The sequence below is a fragment of the Tachyglossus aculeatus genome, chromosome 16 (assembly GCF_015852505.1).
Source record: "Tachyglossus aculeatus isolate mTacAcu1 chromosome 16, mTacAcu1.pri, whole genome shotgun sequence".
In the NCBI taxonomy this organism is placed as follows: domain Eukaryota; kingdom Metazoa; phylum Chordata; class Mammalia; order Monotremata; family Tachyglossidae; genus Tachyglossus; species Tachyglossus aculeatus.
Genome location: NC_052081.1, coordinates 12,717,853 through 12,737,409, shown reverse-complemented (window position 1 = coordinate 12,737,409; position 19,557 = coordinate 12,717,853). Strand labels below are relative to the sequence as shown.

Sequence of the window (19,557 nt, the reverse complement as noted above, 5' to 3'; positions counted from 1 at the left end):
TCTGTGTAGAGCACTGTACTAAGAGCTGGGGAGTGTACATATGTAGAGTTGGTATACACTATCTCTGCCTACAAAAAGCTTACAGTCTAGAGGGGTAGACAGACACTGAAATAAATACAGATAGGGGAGATAGTAAGCTGTAAGGATATGTACATAAGTGCTATGGGGCTGAAGATGGGATGAATATCTTAATTCATGGAAAGCGGTTGCCCTGGGAGTCAGATGACCTAGGCACAAATCCTCATTCTGAAACATACCTGCTGGGTGCCTGGGGCAAATAGAACAATCAATCACATTTGTTGAGTGCTTACAGCATGTAGAGAACTGTACTAAGTGCTTGGGAGCGTACAATATAACAGAGTTTGTAGAGACGTTCCCCGACTCCTATGAGCTTAAAGTCTAGAAGACTTAAGTCACAACTTCTGTGACTCAATTTCTTTACCCATAAAATGGGAATTAAATACCTGCTCTCCCTCCCACTTAGACTGTGAGCCCCATGTGTGCCAGAGACTGTGCCCAAACTGATTATCTTGTATCTAACCCAAAGCTTAATGTAGTGCTTGGCATTTGGTAAGCGCTTGACAATACCACAATCGTTATTACTATGCCCAATGACCCTCAGTGAACATTACTGCTACTGCATATGACGCACAGCAAATAATTTAAGGGTGTCTATATTTGCCTGTGGAGGGGACAAATGGGCTGACTGGTCCAATACATATAACTGATGACTAAGATAGGATATCCCAGAGTCTGAAACTCAACAGTACGTAATGAACAGTTATGGATGATTCAAGTCTAGTCATTTTAAAGAAATCCTATAGGAATGATTTCATTATTACATTACCATAGTTTGGTGGTGGAGCGGGGTTGCGGGGGGATGGGGGGAACGCTGAATAGAGAGGGAGGCCTCACAGCTCTGCCTGGTTTCCCACAACCCAGTGGAATTTGAAGACAAAGATCTTCCACACCTCCTTTCAAAGTCTACTTAGGCCCAGGATAATCAAATCAGTGGCTCTAGTGGCTCAGGACAGGATCACATAGGGGCATGTCTGGTCCTCATCCCAAAACTTACCTTCTTCCCGTGGACTTTCCAGAGTCCACTGCCCGCCACAGCATAGCAGCTGACACAACCCTGAGACAACTTGTTTCCCCACACTTCCCCTCTGAGATAGATTTTAGTTTCTAGTTGAGTACCAATGGCCACAGAAATGAGGGGTGGGTGCTGACAGCAGCTGGAAGTCACAAGGCGACATTTCAACATCTACTCAGGAGCCCAGACTTTGCCCAGCTGAGAAGGGCCTTAAGGTGCCTATCCTAATCTTTCCATCTGCTTGGCCTGACTCTGAGGGCCAGAGGTGCTGGTTGGCAGCAGGGTGGAAGGGCAGTGCTGAGGAAAACCCCTGAAATGTTCTCTGTCAATCAGGAGAGCTCAGGGCCCTGGGGCAGGCTCAAAACCAAGACTAGTTGTATCTGTACTCAGATGGATTATTATGGCAACCTTCTCATCATGGCATCTGGCAAACCCTGCCCAGCCCCGTTCCCCTCCCCACCACCCCACTCCCCTATCTTTGACTGTTGTCTTCATCCACAGCTCTTGGAAACTGCCATTCCCCAGTTCACAAGTACCCCACCCTAAAGACCCTCCTCCCCTGCCATCCTTTTAATTGCCCCCCATCTCTCCTTCCCTAACAAGAATAAAAATAATTGTGATATTTATAAGCACTAATGTGCCAAGCACTGAGATAGGTACAGTACAAACAGAGCAGACACTCCCTGTTCTACCTGGGGTTCACAGTCTAAGCGGCAGGGGGAGAACAAGTATTGAACCCCCATTTTACAGCTGAGGAAATTGAGGCACAGAGAATTCAAGTGATCTTGGGCACAAGGTCTCAGAGCAAGTAAGTGGCAGACTCTCCTGACTCTCAACGCTATGTTCTTACCTAAGGCCATAACAAGCCTAAATATGGCCTAAGGCCCTGGCTATATTTCTTTATACTTCCATGGCCATCCTGCCCCATTCCTGATTCACAGGACTTCCATAACTATGGGAATGAGACTGGACTGGGTAGGAGCAGATGCCTAGAGTGGTATCTCTGCTGCTCTTCCTCTGTCCTGGTCCCAATGAAAGTCAAATCATTACCTTTCCCATTTCTGGCTCAGGCACTCCTTACATTATTGATGTGCTTAGCAATAGGTCATAGGGCAAAAACAATATTTTCTATGTTCAATGTTTTAGACTATGACTGGATAGAACACTTTGGAAGACTAGGGGTAAAATGGCTTAAAGTTCACTTTTTCCAGTAAACAGTGGAGTACATTTAGGTCAACTTCAAATAGCTTAAATTGGTTCACCTGGTGGTACTGATGAAGTGGCAGAGAAAATGTCAGAAGTTGTTTTGTCCTCACCCTCGGCTTCAAGGCTCTCCATCACCTCGCCCCCTCCTACCTCACCTCCCTTCTCTCCTTCTACTGCCCAGCCCGCAACCTCCGCTCCTCCACCGCTAATCTCCTCACTGTACCTCGTTCTCGCCTGTCCCGCCGTCGACCCCCGGCCCACGTCATCCCCCGGGCCTGGAATGCCCTCGCTCTGCCCCTCCGCCAAGCTAGCTCTCTTCCTCCCTTCAAGGCCCTGCTGAGAGCTCACCTCCTCCAGGAGGCCTTCCCAGACTGAGCCCCTTCCTTCCTCTCCCCCTCGTCCCCCCTCCATCCCCCCATCTTACCTCCTTCCCTTCCCCATAGCACCTGTATATATGTATATATGGTTGTACATATTTATTACTCTATTTATTTATTTATTTATTTTACTTGTACATTTCTATCCTATTTTATTTTGTTGGTACGTTTGGTTCTGTTCTCTGTCGCCCCCTTTTAGACTGTGAGCCCACTGTTGGGTAGGGACTGTCTTTATGTGTTGCCAATTTGTACTTCCCAAGCGCTTAGTACAGTGCTCTGCACATAGTAAGCGCTCAATAAATACGATTGATTGAATGATTGATTTTGTTTTTGGTTTTCTACAACCTTCTTGAATTTCACCTGGTGTGACAGAAATCATGTAGCATTTCAAATGTTTGTAACCCATCTTTGCCTTAACCCCTCATTTCCCATTAAAGCAATGGTTGTAGGCAACATGATTTTTTAGGATAATATAGTAAGTTTGTACTATCAGGCTGTATGAGGAAAACCCGACCTGTGGAAACCTAAGACTGGAAGGAGCAAAGATGAGTCCAGCAGCTGGAATAATCATGAAAGCTTCATGACTTTTAGGCCCTAGATAACGCTACACAAAAGAAATGAGAATCTCTTTTATGCCGATGTGGAAAATTGCTCTGGAAAAATTCTTCAGATCCCAGGTGATCGCTGGATTGTATGTAGACCATAATGACTGAGCTCCCAAACAATCCAAGTGGCTTCTTGAGGAGGCACATATTAGGAAGTGGCTGCTTAGCCACCCTGTCGCCTTTATATTTATCAATCTATTGCACTCATGCATTCATTCTTTCCTTATTTTTGTTATTAGTTATGTCTATATTTCCCCTCTTTTTCCTGCTAAATGTATATTATCTGTGTCTGCCTGTCTCCCTGACGAGATTGTAAAACTATTAGATGTGAGGATCATATCTTCTTCTTCCATTGCATGAATCCAAGTGCCTAGTACAGTGCCTGTACATTGTAGGAGTTCAGTAAATAAGATGACAATGATGGACAGTGGTTGCAACGGAGAGGGCGAGTGGGCCAGACTGGAGCCATAGGTCTAGTTGGACTTCTAAAACGTCCCAGGAGAACAACTGGAATGTGACAATAATAACTGCAGCGTTTATTAAGCATTTACTATGTGCCAAGCACTGTACTAAATACAAGGATAGAGTCAAGATAATCAAGTCAGACACTCTTCCTGTCCCACGTAGTGTTCACAGTCTAAGTGGGAAGGAGAACAGGTATTGAACCCTCATTTTACAACTGAGAAAACTGAAGCAAAAAAAAGTTAAGTGATGAGTCCAAGGTCACACAGCAAGCATGTGATGGACCAAAATTTAGAACCCAGGTCCTCTGACTCTCAGGCTCAGGCTCTTTCCACTACAGACCACACTGTTTGAGCCTGACCTGTCTCTCACTAATTCACCAAATAAAGAACTGCAGACTGCTGGGAAAGGACCAGCCCTGCTTCCAGAAATTTTTTTCAGATTCCAAAACAGTGTCTGGATGGGAGCCTGGATGGGAGTCTCCTCTAGCCCACACACAGGAGCTTCCCAGATAGGTTTGGAGTGTCAACTCAAATCCTGACATGATATGGGAATCTAGTTTGCTCCTGTGGATATGGACTTCATTAAGGAGAACTTTCCATTCCACTCATTAACTGCATTCTGCACTGTCTCCCAGCCACCCCACCCCACATACAAACATACTACACCCATAGTAATATGGAAAATTGCACCAGGAAAAGCTAAATTTTCAGTATAGAGCCAATAGGCACCTCCACATGGTAACTCTCACATCGCCTTTCACTCCAAAGCCTTTCGCCAGAAATCCTAAATTTTTACCCACACGCTCTGCATGAGGCAGGTCAAAGAGCTTCCCTAGCTCCATTTTACAGAAACTCTCCTCAGAATGGGGGCTGATTGTCCCAGGACACAGAAACCCCTACAGAGCTCAACTTGCCTGAACCTGGGTACTATTTTTAGGTGCCTGTGAAAGGCGTGTCAGGGGTTGTTTTCAAGAAGGTACTAGAATGCGATGCCACGTCAGTACATATATCCAAATGCTCAAATAGGGGCAGGGTTTCCCCATCACAAGCCAAAAGAAAAACTTAATCCTCAAACCTTCACTCAGATAGTGCTAAATGTAGTATCTGACTCAAGGGAAACATTACGCTTGATCAGACATCCATTCGCATACAAGGGCAAAAGGGTCTAATTCCTTATGGCGGACATTCAAACAGAGGCTGCAGCCCATCAGCTCCAACAACCAATTCACAGCATGTCTTGCCAGACACCCCTTGTAAACATACACTATTGAAAATTTTTCTTAATGGTTCATTCATTCATTCAATCGTATTTATTGAGCGATTACTGTTTGCAAAGCACTGGGATTTGTTAAAGTGCTTACTATGTCCCAGGCACTGTACTAAGCACTTGGATAGATAAAAGATAGTCAGGTTGGACACGGTCCATGTCCCATATGAGGCACAGAGTTTTCATCCCCATTTTACAGGTGACATAGCTGAGGCACAGAGAAGTGAAGTGACTTGCCCAAGTTCACACAGCAGACAAGTGGTGGAGTCGGGATTTGCACACTGTTATAAGATAATCCATCTGATACAGCTGTACCTGCACATACGCTCTGCACTGCTACACATGATTTTTCAAGGATTTCAAATCTTACAGAATCCAAAATGGCTTGACAGAGGTGCAGTTCGGAAGCACCAAGCTCTGCTCCTGCTGCCTCCTAATACAGGATCTGGCTTTCAGAAGAGGGTACAGAGGGAAACTTCTAGATTTCAAAAGTGTGCCAGAAAGAGCACGTCTTTCAATCCTTCTATTGCCATTTACACTGAAATTCCATCTTAAGGCTCCCTCCCTGCAAATCCCTCCTCGGGGGCCCTATCAGCAAGTTACTGATCTTCCTTGGAGGGGTAAAAAGAAGCCTTAGGAAAATGGAAAAGACTCAGCTAATTCCTCAATCCTCTAGGTTGGACTGCAATCAAACTGCAGCATTTTATTTTCAATCAAAACATTCCCAGGGCCCCCCAAAATCTGCAGACAATGCCCCAGGGAGAGGGGAGAGACTCCTCTCCTACCTTGGGGGGGTTGTTTGGGAACATTCTGAGGGGCCTCCAGCTTGGACGGGAAGAGTCAAGGCGGCTCAAAACAGAAATGTGAACTTGTCTCAGACTCACCTTCCCTCTTGGAGATGCCTCCGACTGCAGGAAGGAGGAGGAGGAGGAGCAAAGAGCCGTGGCGGCCCAGGGTCGCCCTCATTCTGTGGGGTTCGGGTTGCACCCCCTCCCCGGGTGGTCCAGATCAGGCAGCTGAAGGCTGGAGTTGGCGGGCCGGCAGGCCGGCAGCTCTCCCTTGCATTAACTCTGGGCTCCTCGGTGCCGTCCTTTTCTCCAATTGGGTGGTTTTATCGACTCCCCTACCTGACTCTTGTTACCTGAGTCAGTCCTGACAGGAAGAGAGAGTGTGCTTCAAGGGGTGACTCACCTAGTGAATAAGGGCGGCCCAGCCCTCACTGTGCAGACAGACGGACAGACACACCACCCATTCCCCCCTCCACAACCCCAGCCCACAACTCCCCCTACCTTGAATCTTCCTTACTCTGCTGCTCCACAAACCACAAACATAGTACCTACAAGGGCTGAGGAAAGAATAAGGAGTTACAGCCCGACATTGACTTCCTTATACCTTCCACCCCCGGCTCTCTCTCCCAGAAAAGCAGAACAAGGAACAGGAGACTCCCCCTCATTCCCCCTCCTCCCCCGGCCCCCATTAGGCAGGATTACGCCCTCGCCTGATCTCCCCAAATCACTTTAGTTCCAAAATTCCCTGGAAAGGGGAAGTTAATTCCAGGACTTTGGATCTACTTGGGCTGGGGGAGAGCTGGTTTTGTCCAAGTTCCCTGAAATCACAGAGCACCAGCCAGAAGCAGGTTGGGATTTAGAGTGGGGGGGAGCGGGTGGAGGGCTGGGGCACCAAGCAAACAACTATTTGACTCTATCTGAGGTCATCCCAATCTCCGTTCACTACTTCTACCCTCTCTATTCAAGGGAACTCTTCGTGCCCTTTGTACCCTCCTCTCACCCCCACACCTCGTTCATTGCACCACCTCTTTCAACATGTCATCAAGTCATCTTCATTCCCTATGTTAAATCACCTCTCAAGTGGCAGAGCCGGGATTAGAACCCAGGTCCTCTTACTCCCAGGCCTGTGCTCTAACAATTACGCTACACTGCTTTTCTTGGTTACAAATCCATGCTACCTGACTCAGGATATTTCGTTTGCCAGCAGATATTCCAGTTCAAAAATGAATCGGATGGTTCAAGTGGACTTGCATCTGGAATTTCATATCTAAACAAAATCTGGATCCTTTTGGGAAGGGTTCATGGGAAGATGGATTTATGTCCATATCCACCGATTTTCTTCTTTGGATAAGTAGTTCCTAAAAATGAAGTCCACCCTCACCGAAAGGAATTTGGATTCTTTTCAGATCCAGATGTCAATTTGAATGCTAACACCAGTGCTGCTGTATAAACATTCCACATAACTGGACCCTACTTCCAGGTCCTGAGTCCAAGCTCTGTCATCTCTGCCTTTTCTCTTTGCTTAGCATTTAAAACAGTTTCAGCTCTTGTTTCCGGAAATTAGTATTTAAAGTCTCTTCTTAATCTCCCAAATTGTGGAACATTCAAACCCAGATTTGATTCCTGGTGTTGACTCTGATAACCGAGTCATCTTTGGCTCCCTAGAAGGAGAGCGGGAAGACAGGATGTGGTCAAGATAAATTAGCTGCAGCCATGGAAGTCCCCTGCTTCTAACTTTCAGGATTTAGTTGGTTGCTCTGCTCTTCAAATATCTTTTAGGGGATTTTTCTTTTCACAGTGAACCACAAATGAAATTTCATGTTTCAGTCATTTAACTGGCCCTTCGCAAATGAAAATCACCACCATCTGGTAGATTTTTTTCCATAACCTCCTTGGTTACCTGAGCTCACTTTTTTAAGGTATGCATGGCATGCCACCCACTTACCAGCTCACTTGTGATAGTAGTGAAGCCCTGGCTGCTTTGATACCAGCCACGGGGTGTGCTGCTGGGCAGAAAGCAAACCTGCCCCTTTAAGGGCAGCTTGAGATAATGTCAATTATTTTGGTATTTGCATAAGCGCCCAAAGCTGAAAACTCTGCCAGCAAAGAAAAAATCCTTTCCTGACCTTAATTACGGAAAGAAAGATGTCCATAGATGGAAACAGCTGAGTGTTTTCTGGGCTCCGTCGTCGGGTACATTCTCTCAAGTTGGAGCCTTGCCAACATACAGTATGTTCCCAAGGGAAACCATAGCCAGGACTTCAGCACTTTTTAAAGAGATCCAGAATGATTTACCATGTTTCAAGTTGAGAATGCTACCAAGAATAAAATCTAGAATGTCCTAGATCATCATCTTGTCCTAGATCACATTCCCTCCCTTCTATTCAATATAATTTTAACAAGTGTCAGGAGGACCTGGGTTCTAATCCCAGCTCTGACACTTGTCTGCTGTGTGACCTTGGACAAGTCATTTCACTTCTTTGTTCCTCAGTTACCTCATCTATAAAATGGGGATTAAGACTGTGAGTCCCACGTGGGCCAGGGACTATGCCCACCCCGATCTGCCTGTATCCACTTCATCGCTTAGTAAAGTACCTGGAACATAGCAACCACTTAACAAATACCACAGTTATTATTATTAAGACTTGGAGACTAGCCTGTTTGCAAATGGCCCACTACAGAAAGGACAGCTGTTTGAGGAATCTCCACAGACAAAACCATTCTTTATAAAAACTGAGGGCAGAAGCCACATTAAGAGAGAGAGTACGGTGGTCAGGATAATATAATAATAATTGTGGTATTTGTTAAGCACTTACTATGTCCCTGGCATTGTACTAAGCGCTGGGGTGGATACAAGCAAATTGGGTTGGACACAGTCCCTGTCCCACATGAGACTCAAAGTCTCAATCCCCATTTTACAGATGAGGTAACTGAGGCCCAGAGAAGAGACGTGACTTCCCCAAGGCTACACAGCAGACAGGTGGCAGAGCTGGGATTACAACCCATGACCTTCTGACTCCCAGGCAGGAGACAGCTAGAAGGACCTCTCATCCAGCTCCCTGCTTTCTAGCTGATTATTACTGTTGTTAATACTAATTCAATCATTCATTCAATCATATTTATTGAGCACTTACTGTGTGCATAGCACTCTACTAAGCGTTTGGGAGAGTACAGTATAACAACAAACAGGCACATTCCCTGCCCAAAACAATCTTAGAGTCTAGAGACCAGCCAATTATTATTTTTCAAATTAGGGCTGGGGAAGCATTTACTTTGCACGGAACTTTCCCCCTCCTTGGAAATATTCTGTCACTGGATTTTCAGGGCCTGATGCACAGCTCATCTTTTTCTGCATCCCAGGCCTAGCTATTCTTTGCACTGCCATCTTTTAGAAAATACCAGTCTGTCTAGAAGGAACTCTTAAAAAAGGAAAGACAAGTGATAAAAAAATATAAGAAAACTCCTAGACCAGGAGCAAATTTAATCCCTGACCAGCTCCTTTCCTGCCAGTCTTCTAAAAGAGCAATAAATATGGAAGAGAGTACAAAATAAACTGGGGGACTTCTTTTGCCAATATGTCATGCAAACACACTTGAAAGAGGGTAAACATTCATTGTTTCATGGTGCTGTTATACTTTAACTTTAAAAAAGCCTTATCCTATATGCCATCTTCCTTTTTATTGCTTTTTTATTTATATTACCAGCATAACACATTCTTATCACAGAGAAGCAGTACAACTGAGTGGGCTGGGCCTGAGGCCATGATTCATTAGCTCAGAATTCTGATCTGAACTCTTTCGATGATCTGCTGAGAGATCTTGGGGGAGTCACTGCCTATCTCTGTTTTCTCAGTTGTAAAGCTGGGATATTAATACTGAGTTCCATCCCGTAGTATTCTGAGGAATTAAAATAATGATCCTGGAATACAATATAAAATACAAATAATGAACAACAAAGCGTCCCTGAAAATTGGTCAGAGTGCTGGTTCCAGCATTCTAATCCTCTAGAAATAAAAATTCCAGAGTATAAAGTGTCCTTGTAATTGCAGGTTTAAATAACACTATCTGTTCACCTTGAAGAGGAGAAATTTTTTTAGTTGAAATATAAGGAAGTTCTTGCAAGGGGCTTGTTCAGTAATCTCATGCCAAATCCTTTTCAGTAAGTGTGATAAGTGTACTTTGTTAAGCAATTTCATACAGACTGACCCTAAAAACAATTCCAAATTGGATAACATTTACATCAGAGCCGAGCAGAGGAAATGAGGAATCCAATTTTAACAGGGAGGAAGGGCAACACAGGAGAAAACGCAAGTACGTGGAAACAAGCCCTAGCTTGCCCATAGACACACTCATACTCCTGAAGCCAAATCCCTGAAGGGAAGGCAGCCTTGCAAAGAGCCGGTAGCCTAATTTATGCTGAAGATATAGGTGTGTGCCTGACTGGGGAGACAGGGCTGATGAAGAATTTTATGGGTAGGGATCATCTATATCTACTCTTTTGTATCCTACTCTCCCAAGGACTTAGTACAATGTTCTGCAGTCAATCAATAAATGGTATTTATTGAGCACTTACTGAGCAGAGCACTGAACGAAGCACTTGGGAAAGTACAATATAACTGAGTTAGTAGAAGTGATCCCTGCTCATAAGAAGTTTACAGTCTATATGAGGTGATAGATACTAAAATAAATTACAGACAGGGAAAAAAGTAGAGTTTAAGGTTATTTACCTAAGTTCTAGGAGGCTGGGGTGAGTTTCAGAGTGCTCATGGAGTGCAGAGAAGCAGCGTGGCTCAGTGGAAAGAGCCTAGGTTTGGGAGTCAGAGGTCATGGGGTCTAATCCCGGCTTTGCCACGTCTGTTGTGTGACCTTGGGCAAGTCACTTAACTTCTCTGAGTCTCAGTTCCCTCATCTGTAAAATGGGGATTATGACTGTGAGCCCCACATGGGACAACTTGATCACCTTGTATCCTCCCCAGCACTGAGATCAGTGCTTTGCACATAGTAAGCGCTTAACAAATGTCATCATTAGTTTGAGAAGCACCGTGGTTCAGTGGAAAGAGCCCGGGCTTTGGAGTCAGAGGTCATGGGTTCAAATCCCAGCTCCGCCAACTGTCAGCTGTGTGACTTTGAGCAAGTCACTTAACTTCTCTGGGCCTCAGTTACCTCATCTGTAAAATGGGGATTAAAACTGTGAGCCCCCTGTGGGACAACCTGATCACCTCGTAACCGCCCCGGCGCTTAGAACAGTGCTTTGTATTATTATTACACAGTCATGTGCATAGTCTAGGCAGACAAGAGGGCGGATAAGGGAAATGGGGGCTGAGTCAGGGAAGGCCTCTTGAAAGAGATACAATTTTAGGAGGGTTTTGAAGATGGGGAGAGTTGTGGACTGTTGGGAGTTCCAGGCCTGAGGAAGGAAGTGGGCAAGGAAGTGGTGGCGAGACAGACGAAATAGAGGAATAGTGAGAAGGTTGCCGTTACAGAAGCTGTAAAATGGGGATACCTGTTCTCCCTCCTACTTGGGACCGTGAGCCCCATGCAGGACAGGGACTGTGTCCGACCTCATTAAGTTGTACCTATCCAGTCCTTAGAACAGTGTCTGACATGGAGTAAGCACTTAACAAATTCCATTAAAAAAAGGAGTGTAGTGTATGGGTTGGGTTGTAGTAGGATATCAATGAGGTAAGGTATAATAATAATAATGGTATTTCTTAAGCACTTACTATGTGCAAAGCACTGTTCTAAGTGCTGGGGAGATTACAAGGTGATCAGGTTGCCCCATGGGGGGCTCACAGTTTTTAATCCCCATTTTACAGATGAGGGAACTGAGGCACAGAGAAGTTAAGTGACTTGCCCAAAGTCACAAAGCTGACAATTGGCGGAGACGGGATTTGAACCCATGACCTCTGACTCCAAAGCCTGGGCTCTTTCCACTGAGCCACACTGCTTAGGAAGAGAGTTGACTGAGTGTCTTAAACCTAGTGGTATTGAGTTTCTGTTGGAGTCAGAGGTGGATGGGTAACCATTGGAAGTTTTTGAAGAGTGGGGATATACAAACTGAAGGGTTTTTCAAAAAAACTTCTGGGTAGCAGAGTGAAGTGTGGCATGGAAATTGATCTCATTAATTTTACTTTCTGTGTACCTGTCTGGGAAGGCAGGGCTGTTAAGCATTCTGTGGGCTGACAGGATCATTGTATCTGATTCCAGTGCTGGGTTTGACTCCCAGTAATGGGAGTGCCCATTCAATGTCTCATGAGGTGGTGAGGGACCATCTGGGTCTGATGCAGTGAATTGGGTCAGGGCAAGAAAAGGCCCCAGTTCATACACGTGGATGAACTCTGTCAACAATGTCACCTGTAACTCTGAAGGGCTGTTATGCTGAAAAGCAGAATGGTCTAGTGGAAAGAGCACAGGCCTGGGAGTCAGGGGACCTGGGTTCTAATCCTACCTCTGTCACTTTTTTATGGCATTTGTTAAGCACTTACTATGTGCCAAGCACGGTACTAAGCACTGGGCTACATACAAGGTTGTCAGGTTGGATACAGTCCACCCACTTGCCTACTGGGTGACCTTGGGCAAATCACCTAATTGCTCTGTGCTTCAGTTTTCTCATCTGTAAAATGGGGATCAAATCCCTGTTCTTCCTTCTAGGCTGTGAGCCCCATTTTGGACAGGTATTGTATCTGATCTGACTGATTATCTTGTATCTACGCCAGCACTTAGTACAGTGCTTGGCACATAGTAAACACAACAAATACCAGATTTCCCAACAAACCCCAAGCCTCTTTCAATAGCAAGGTTGCACAAACAGTAGGGATAAAAGGGTTCAAGGTATCTCAGCTTTCTCCCCTAGTTCTAGCAGTATGGCCTAGTGAAAAGAGCATGGGCCTGGGAGTCAGAAGACCTGGATTCTAATCCTGACTCTGTCAACTGCTTGCCCTGCAACCTTGGGCAAGTCACGTGACGTATCTGGACCTCAGTTCCCTCAACTGTAAAATGTCCTCCCCTCTCCTCCTATTCTCCCTCCTTAGACTGCGAGCCCCACAAGAGACAGGGACTGTGTTTGACCTAGTTAACTTGTGCTTACCCCACTGCTTGACACATACTAAGTGCTTAACATATACCATGAAAACAAAACGAAAGAAAAAGACTCATCTGATTTGCAGGCACATTATCAGGTCCTTCTCACACATAATTTCCACAGCAGGAAATCTCCAAAAGCGAGTTGGTTGTTCAAAGTCTAGCCACTGAAGGAGCCACTCCCAGGAATGTGCACACACCTCTCTACACTTCCTTGAGTTTCCAAGAAAGATTATCCCCTCTCTACAGAGAAAAATGTGATTCAGGTCACCTTTTAAATCACTTAGGAAAGCAGGCAATTTTCCTCAGGGATATCACTCTAAGGAGGCTTTGATTTTGGGTGTCAGATAGGAAGCCACAGAAGAAGTTTCCTTTTTTAGGGACTACCTATACTTGATAAATTGCTCAGGAAATGCATGCTGTCTTTGCTAGCTATTTATGTCATTTCTAAGGCCAGTGGTATTAGAACTTCACAGGACTGGGGACCTGGGGGAGTATGGAGACAATATGGGAATGGCAACTTTAGCCTAAGTGCTGGAAGGTTTTCATAACTCTGAATGAGTAACAGGTTATTTCATTCCATGTAGTGAGAGGGAAAAAGCATCACAAAAAAAAAATGCTGACCCCTCCTGGAAAGCCACCTCCTCCAGGGGGGTTCTTCAACTAATTTCCACACCCCCAGTTTGGTTGCCCAAACACCTATTCTCTTATTGTACTCTTACCAAGTATATCTACCATTTCAGTCCTGTCACCCCTGTATATCTATAATAGTGTCTGCCTGTCTCCCCCACTGGAAGAACTTAATACAATTGAATGGACAAACCTAACTAAAGGCAGGCTGAACATTTTTTCCAGAATCTCCTTATTTCTTAACTGCCCTAGCGATGTCTCTCCCAGCAGACAGTTCTAGGGAGAAGGACGTGACCCTAATACTTTATGCTGCCATTCAGTACAGCAGGACAACGAGCTGGTGATGGCTATCCCTGAAGATGTAGACTCGAACTAGTTTCCTGATGGGTCCAGAATCTGCGCTACTGACAGTTTCTGTCAATACTGCTTGCTGGCCCAAGGCTCCCTACTCTACATGGCTCCCCTACATAAGGAGACAGAGCTAGGAAATGGAAAACACTAAAATGGAGAGAGAGAGACAGAGACAGAGAGACACCAACCCAGGATGGGCTGGGAGGCAGGATGGTGGTTTGTGAATACTGTCTTAAGCATCTTCACTGTGTGGACATCTTCTATTAGGCTTGCCCTCTGCCGATGCGGGTAAAAAACTTTTTTTTTTTGCTCTTAATGCCTCTATTCCCTGGAACAGGGTGAGTTCCAGATCTGGCAATTTCTTGCATACACGTAACCGAGGATATTTTGAAGGAAAAGCAGAAAGAGAGCTATGGATGTGAGGGATGAAAGGCTCTGAGCAACTGGCAATAGCATCCTGAGGCAAGCTGAAATCTGTATGTTCAGCCTGTTCTGAACTTGCATCTCCAAGATCCAGATCCTGCCTTCACACAACCTCAGTAAACTCGCCCTCCCCAAGAAGGCATGGACCACACTCCTCTGGGCTGCCCATATAACATATCCCTTAGCCTTTAAAAATTCCTATGAATTTGCTCTGTTTGCTTAGGGGAGTACGATGTAACAGTATAACACATTTCTAGAACCCTAGAAAAGGAGCTTCGCCTAGTAATGGAAAGAGCTTGGACGTGTGAATCAAAAGACCTGGGTTCTAAACCTAGCTTGAACACTTGTCTGCTGTGTAACCCTGGGTAAGGCATTTAACTTCTCTGTGTCTCAGTTTCCTCATCAGTAAAATGGGGATGAGGATCAAATCCCTCCTGGACTGTTAGTTGTGGGCAGGGACTGTGTCTATTCATTGTTCTCACCTGTTCTCCCCTAGACTGTGCACCCCATGTGGGACAAGGTCTCTGTCTGACCTAATTAATTCAGACCTACTCCAACACTCAGTACGGTTGGAACATTACAAGTGCTTAACAAACGCTATCATTGTTATCATTAGAAAAAAATCCCTAAGGACAGGAATGCCAGGAACTGACCTGAAGCCTGGTACTGTGACTGCAAAAATTCAGGCAGTGTATGTGAGAATGCATGTGTATATGTGGGGATTATAGCCATTGTGTGTATGGGCAGACTATGTTTTGATGAACCCTTTGTTCAAGAAAACTTTTGTTATAGCATATTTGCCTTGACTGACATCTAATTTTTAAAAGTGTTCTTCCAAAATTATGTAGTAAAAACACATTATGGAAGAACTGAGTGTATTTGAATCTTTCCTTAGTGAGGCTGTTTACAATGCTTAAAATCTCATGAATTATGCTCTTAGTTGTAGTAGAAGTACCATTTAACTCTCACTTGGTACAATACACTGAACTAGGCACTTAAGTATTAAACAAAAAAGTGACTTGTTCCCTGTCCACAAGGCACCTACACTCTAATGAGGATGACAGACATACAAATATTTGCAAATTAAGAAGTCTTGTTAAACAATTGACTATGCATTTGAATAAATGTCTATACAAAAGTGCTGAGGAAGGATTTTAATACATTTCTAAGTTCTAGAGATGGCTGATGAGTTTATGAGACTTGGGGAGCTGGGAATTGACTGGGGAACTTTTTTTGGAGGAAATGGGTTTAATTTAATTTTAATTTAATGATGGCATTTATTAAGCGCTTACTATGTGCAAAGCACTGTTCTAAGCGCTGGAAAGGTTACAAGGTGATCAGGTTGTCCCACAGGGGGCTCACAGGCTTAATCCCCATTTTACAGATGAGGTAACTGAGGCACAGAGAAGTTAGTGACTTACCCAAAGTCACACAGCCGACAAGTAGCGGAGCCGGGATTTGAACCCCTGACCTCTGACTCCAAAGCCCGGGCTCCTTCCACTGCGCCACGCTGCTTCTCTATGTGCCAGGCACTGTACTAAGTGCTGGGGGGGGGGGGGGGGGGGATATAAGCAAACTGAGTCGGACACAGTCCCCGTCCCACAGTTTTAAATCCGCATTTTACAGATGGTTTTTAGGAGGCCTTCGAATGTAAGGAGAGCCGTGGTCTATCAGACTTGGTTAGGGGAGTTCTAAGTTAGGAAAACAGTGCGAGTAAGGGGAAGGAGGCAGGAAAGTTGAGAGCAAGGTATAGTTAACAGGTGGGCTTCCTTTTATTTAAAGTCATCTGAGCTAAAGTAATGGACTGATTGGTCAGAAGATATAAATTGAGAAAAGCCACTCTTGACTGCATTCTAAGACTCTCCCTCTGCCTTTTTATGAAGACCAAAAGCAATTTACACCCGGTTTCCAAAGTCGATTTGCAGGACTAGTCTATTGTGGTTCACTACTTCCAAAGGTTCACGGTGACTGGAGAAAATGCTCACCGGGCCTTCCACGACTGCTTTTCTTCCAGATTCCCGGGAACTGGTGATTATATCCTGCCGCTCACCTACTCCACAGGGCGTCTCCCCAGAACACACCGCAGTCCCTGGCATTTCCTTTCAAATCATTTGAGGAGGAAGATGGGGGCGGGGGCGGGGGCAGGGCCCGGGCTGGGTGGGCCACATACCCGGGGGAGGAGGCAGGGTGTAATTACTCTCAAAGGGAACGTGAGTTTCGAAATGCCCTGCAGGCAGAGGACAAAGACTAATAAAAGAGGCAGCAAGGCCTCTTGGGCAAACCGATTGACAAGATCCGGGTGGTTAAGGAAAGGGGCCTCGGGGCTACCTTTCCTCTTCTAGGGAAAGTCTGATTCCTCGGCCTCCGTTCTCCAGGCTGCAGGACATCACTTGGATCTGGGCCCTCTGACATCACCCGGTGGGCAAACCAAGCAGGTTTGCCTGGCGAGACTGGGGCTGAGGTGTCAGTGCTGAAGGGAAGTTCAGCACAGGCCTGTCTATATTTGCTCAGGACACACCCAGCCTTTAGGCAGCATGTGCTCTCTCTCTCATTTGCTAAGTGTTTACTTTGTGCTAGGCACTTTACTAAGTGCTGAGATAGAGGTAAGATTAATCAGGTTGGACACAGTCCATGCCCTACATGGGCTCAAAGTCTTCATGCCCATTTAACAGATGAGGTAACTGAGGCACAGAGAAGTGACTTGTGCAAGATCACACGGACAAGTGGCAGAGCCTAGATTAGAAGGCACATCGTTCTGACTCCCAGGCCTGGGGTCCAGCCACTTGATCAATCAATCAATCAATCGTATTTATTTAGCACTTACTGTGTGCAGAGCACTGTACTAAGCACTTGGGAAGTACAAGTTGGCAACACATAGAGACAGTCCCTACCCAACAGTGGGCGCACAGTCTAAAATGCTCCTGACCTGTCTGTCCCTCATTTTCCCTCACCTTACCTTCTGCTCTCCTCATTGAAGATCTTTTTGCTAATCAGCGGTAGGAAGCTGGAGGGGGCTCCAGGCATTTTTATTATCCTACATGTCCCTAACTGGGAATTCCCTGCTTAAAGCTAATGATTCTCTCAGGCTAATTGACTTCAATGCACACAGAATTCATTGATTTTTAATTTATGTTCTTGGTGGTGAGTTGCTCGCTGTTTCTAAAACACCAAAAACACTGCTTCCGATCTATGACAGACATCAAATCATGCAGTACCAAGGCTACCTGGCCTCTTTTAAGCTCATCTAGTCCACTTTTCACCACAGAATTATCACTAAACTACTGGGAACAGAGAGATCTCACTTCAGAAGGAAGAGGTCCAGGAGAATATCCATAACATGTAAGTACATGGCAAATCACAACCAAAAGAGAGGTAAAGGCTAGTCTTTTTTAAAAAATGTATTTGTTAAATGCTTACTATGTGTCAGACACAGTACTAACTGCTGGGGTAGATACAAGCTAATCAGGTTGGACACAGTCCATGTCCCACATGGGACTCACTGTTTAAGTTAGAGGTAGGAGAATTTAATTCCCATTTTACAAGTGAAGTAACTGAGGCACTGAGAAATAAAGTGACTTGCCCAAGGTCACACAGCAGACAAGTGGCAGAACCAGTATTAGAACCTAGGTCTTCTGACTCTGAGACACGTAGGTTTTCCACTAGGCCACTGCCACTAGCCCTTATTCACAAACTCTTAGTACAGTGCCCTGCATGTAGAAGGAACTGAACAGATATTATTGATTGATTGATAATACTCAGATCTCTTAGCAAGATCATCCTCAGCTGGGAAAGTGGATTTGCTGTGCATAAGGCTCTTTGAATTACTGCGGTGAATTAGCTTCTTTAGAACCCTGCCAGGCCCAGCAAAGAGGCTTGACCTAGAATGTCAATTTCACCAAAGTAAAGCTTATTAACATTTCCAGTATCCTAAAATTATTATTCCCAATTCCTTTCTCCTTAATCCAGAAGTTACTATCTGGTTTCTAGCTGAAGAGAAAAAGGGCTGCAGGGGTTCCAGGAAAACTACTCCAGGTGTGAAACCCCAGCAGACTTAGGTTTAAACAAGAAAAGTAAATATGGGTAGAAGAAAAAAAAACACATATCAAATCACCTCACGCAACCAGTAAATCGGATTCCCAAGAGGAGATGCTTAGAATTCCTAGGGAAAATAATTTAATGCTTAGATCTGAGAACACACTGGCCAGGATCTGAGCCCCCTCTTCTTCTCTACGCCAATTTCCCAACCCTCTTTGGAATCCACAGAGGTGCTAATTGGGAAAGTGCTATTCCTACCAAAATTCTCAGTCTGCCAAGAACTGGTATTACCATTTCAACCCCATTCCCATTACAAGGACTTCTTGAAAGCCAGACCTTGTTCCAACATTCATTCATTCATTCAGCCATATTTATAGAGCGCTTACTGTGTGCAGAGCACTGTACTAAGCTCTTGGGAAGTACAAGTTGGCAGCAGAGATGATCCCTACCCAACAACGGGCTCACAGTCTAGAACCAAGTTGGTGAAAAGATTTTTCCCTGAAACTAGCAGATAGAGCAAGAAGCTTGTCTCAGTGGACAGTGAAGAGAATCAGTTCCTATGGTCTTCTCTTTTTCCAAAATGCTAGCGCTCTTTTAAACTGCAGGCAGCAGCCAAACTACACTGAATTTTGGGGCCTGGATACACTGGAAACGGCTCAGCTGCAATGAAAGTCGATACAGGATATCTCAAGGGTTGGGATGAGGTGAGTAAGCCCTGGGCTGTCCTGTTTATAGCCTTTTCCAGGGTTACAGAATTGAGGTGGGGAGAAGTCTGGGAGACTCTGACTGACTCATCACACCCCGAATGGTGGCATAAGTAGCTATGGCATCCTGGACTTCACTAAATTTACTGTTCTGATTGGGTTACTCATCCATGGCTCTTCACTGGGGTTTCCAGATAACAGATGTGCGAGGTGGCTAATAAGATTGATGTATAACCAATAGTCCCTGCACATCATGTTCATGTAATGACTGTCCTTTGCCATTCCTAGTAGAATCAATCAGTGGCATTTATGGAGTGATACTGGGTGCAGAGCATACCAGAAGTGCTTGGTCCAGTTTTCACTTCTGCTCTTGTGGTGATCTTCCAGAAACCCCTCAATGAAGAACTGTCCTGCTTTCATATGCCAGGCTGCTGCTGCTGCTGCTGCCATTTCCAGCTATTCACAGTCACGTCGCTTTGTCTGAGGTTAAATTTAATGTCTTTTGTCCTTCTTGCTTATAGTCCCCTTTCCCTTA

The 19,557-nt window shown here is 45.1% G+C and overlaps 1 protein-coding gene across 1 annotated transcript in view; it reads right to left on the bottom strand.

Moving 5' to 3' along the window:
- Positions 1-6,381, bottom strand: part of LAMC2 (laminin subunit gamma 2) — a 42,349-nt gene extending 35,968 nt beyond the window's left edge. Inside the window, exons 1-2 of the mRNA XM_038757898.1 lie at positions 6,302-6,381; positions 5,897-6,164 (exon numbers count right to left, since the gene is read on the bottom strand). Of these exons, the coding sequence (XP_038613826.1) occupies positions 5,897-5,978 (82 nt within the window). The 5' untranslated portion in view covers positions 5,979-6,164; positions 6,302-6,381. The remainder of the gene's footprint in view (positions 1-5,896; positions 6,165-6,301) is intronic.
- Between the last annotated feature and the right edge of the window lie 13,176 nt (positions 6,382-19,557).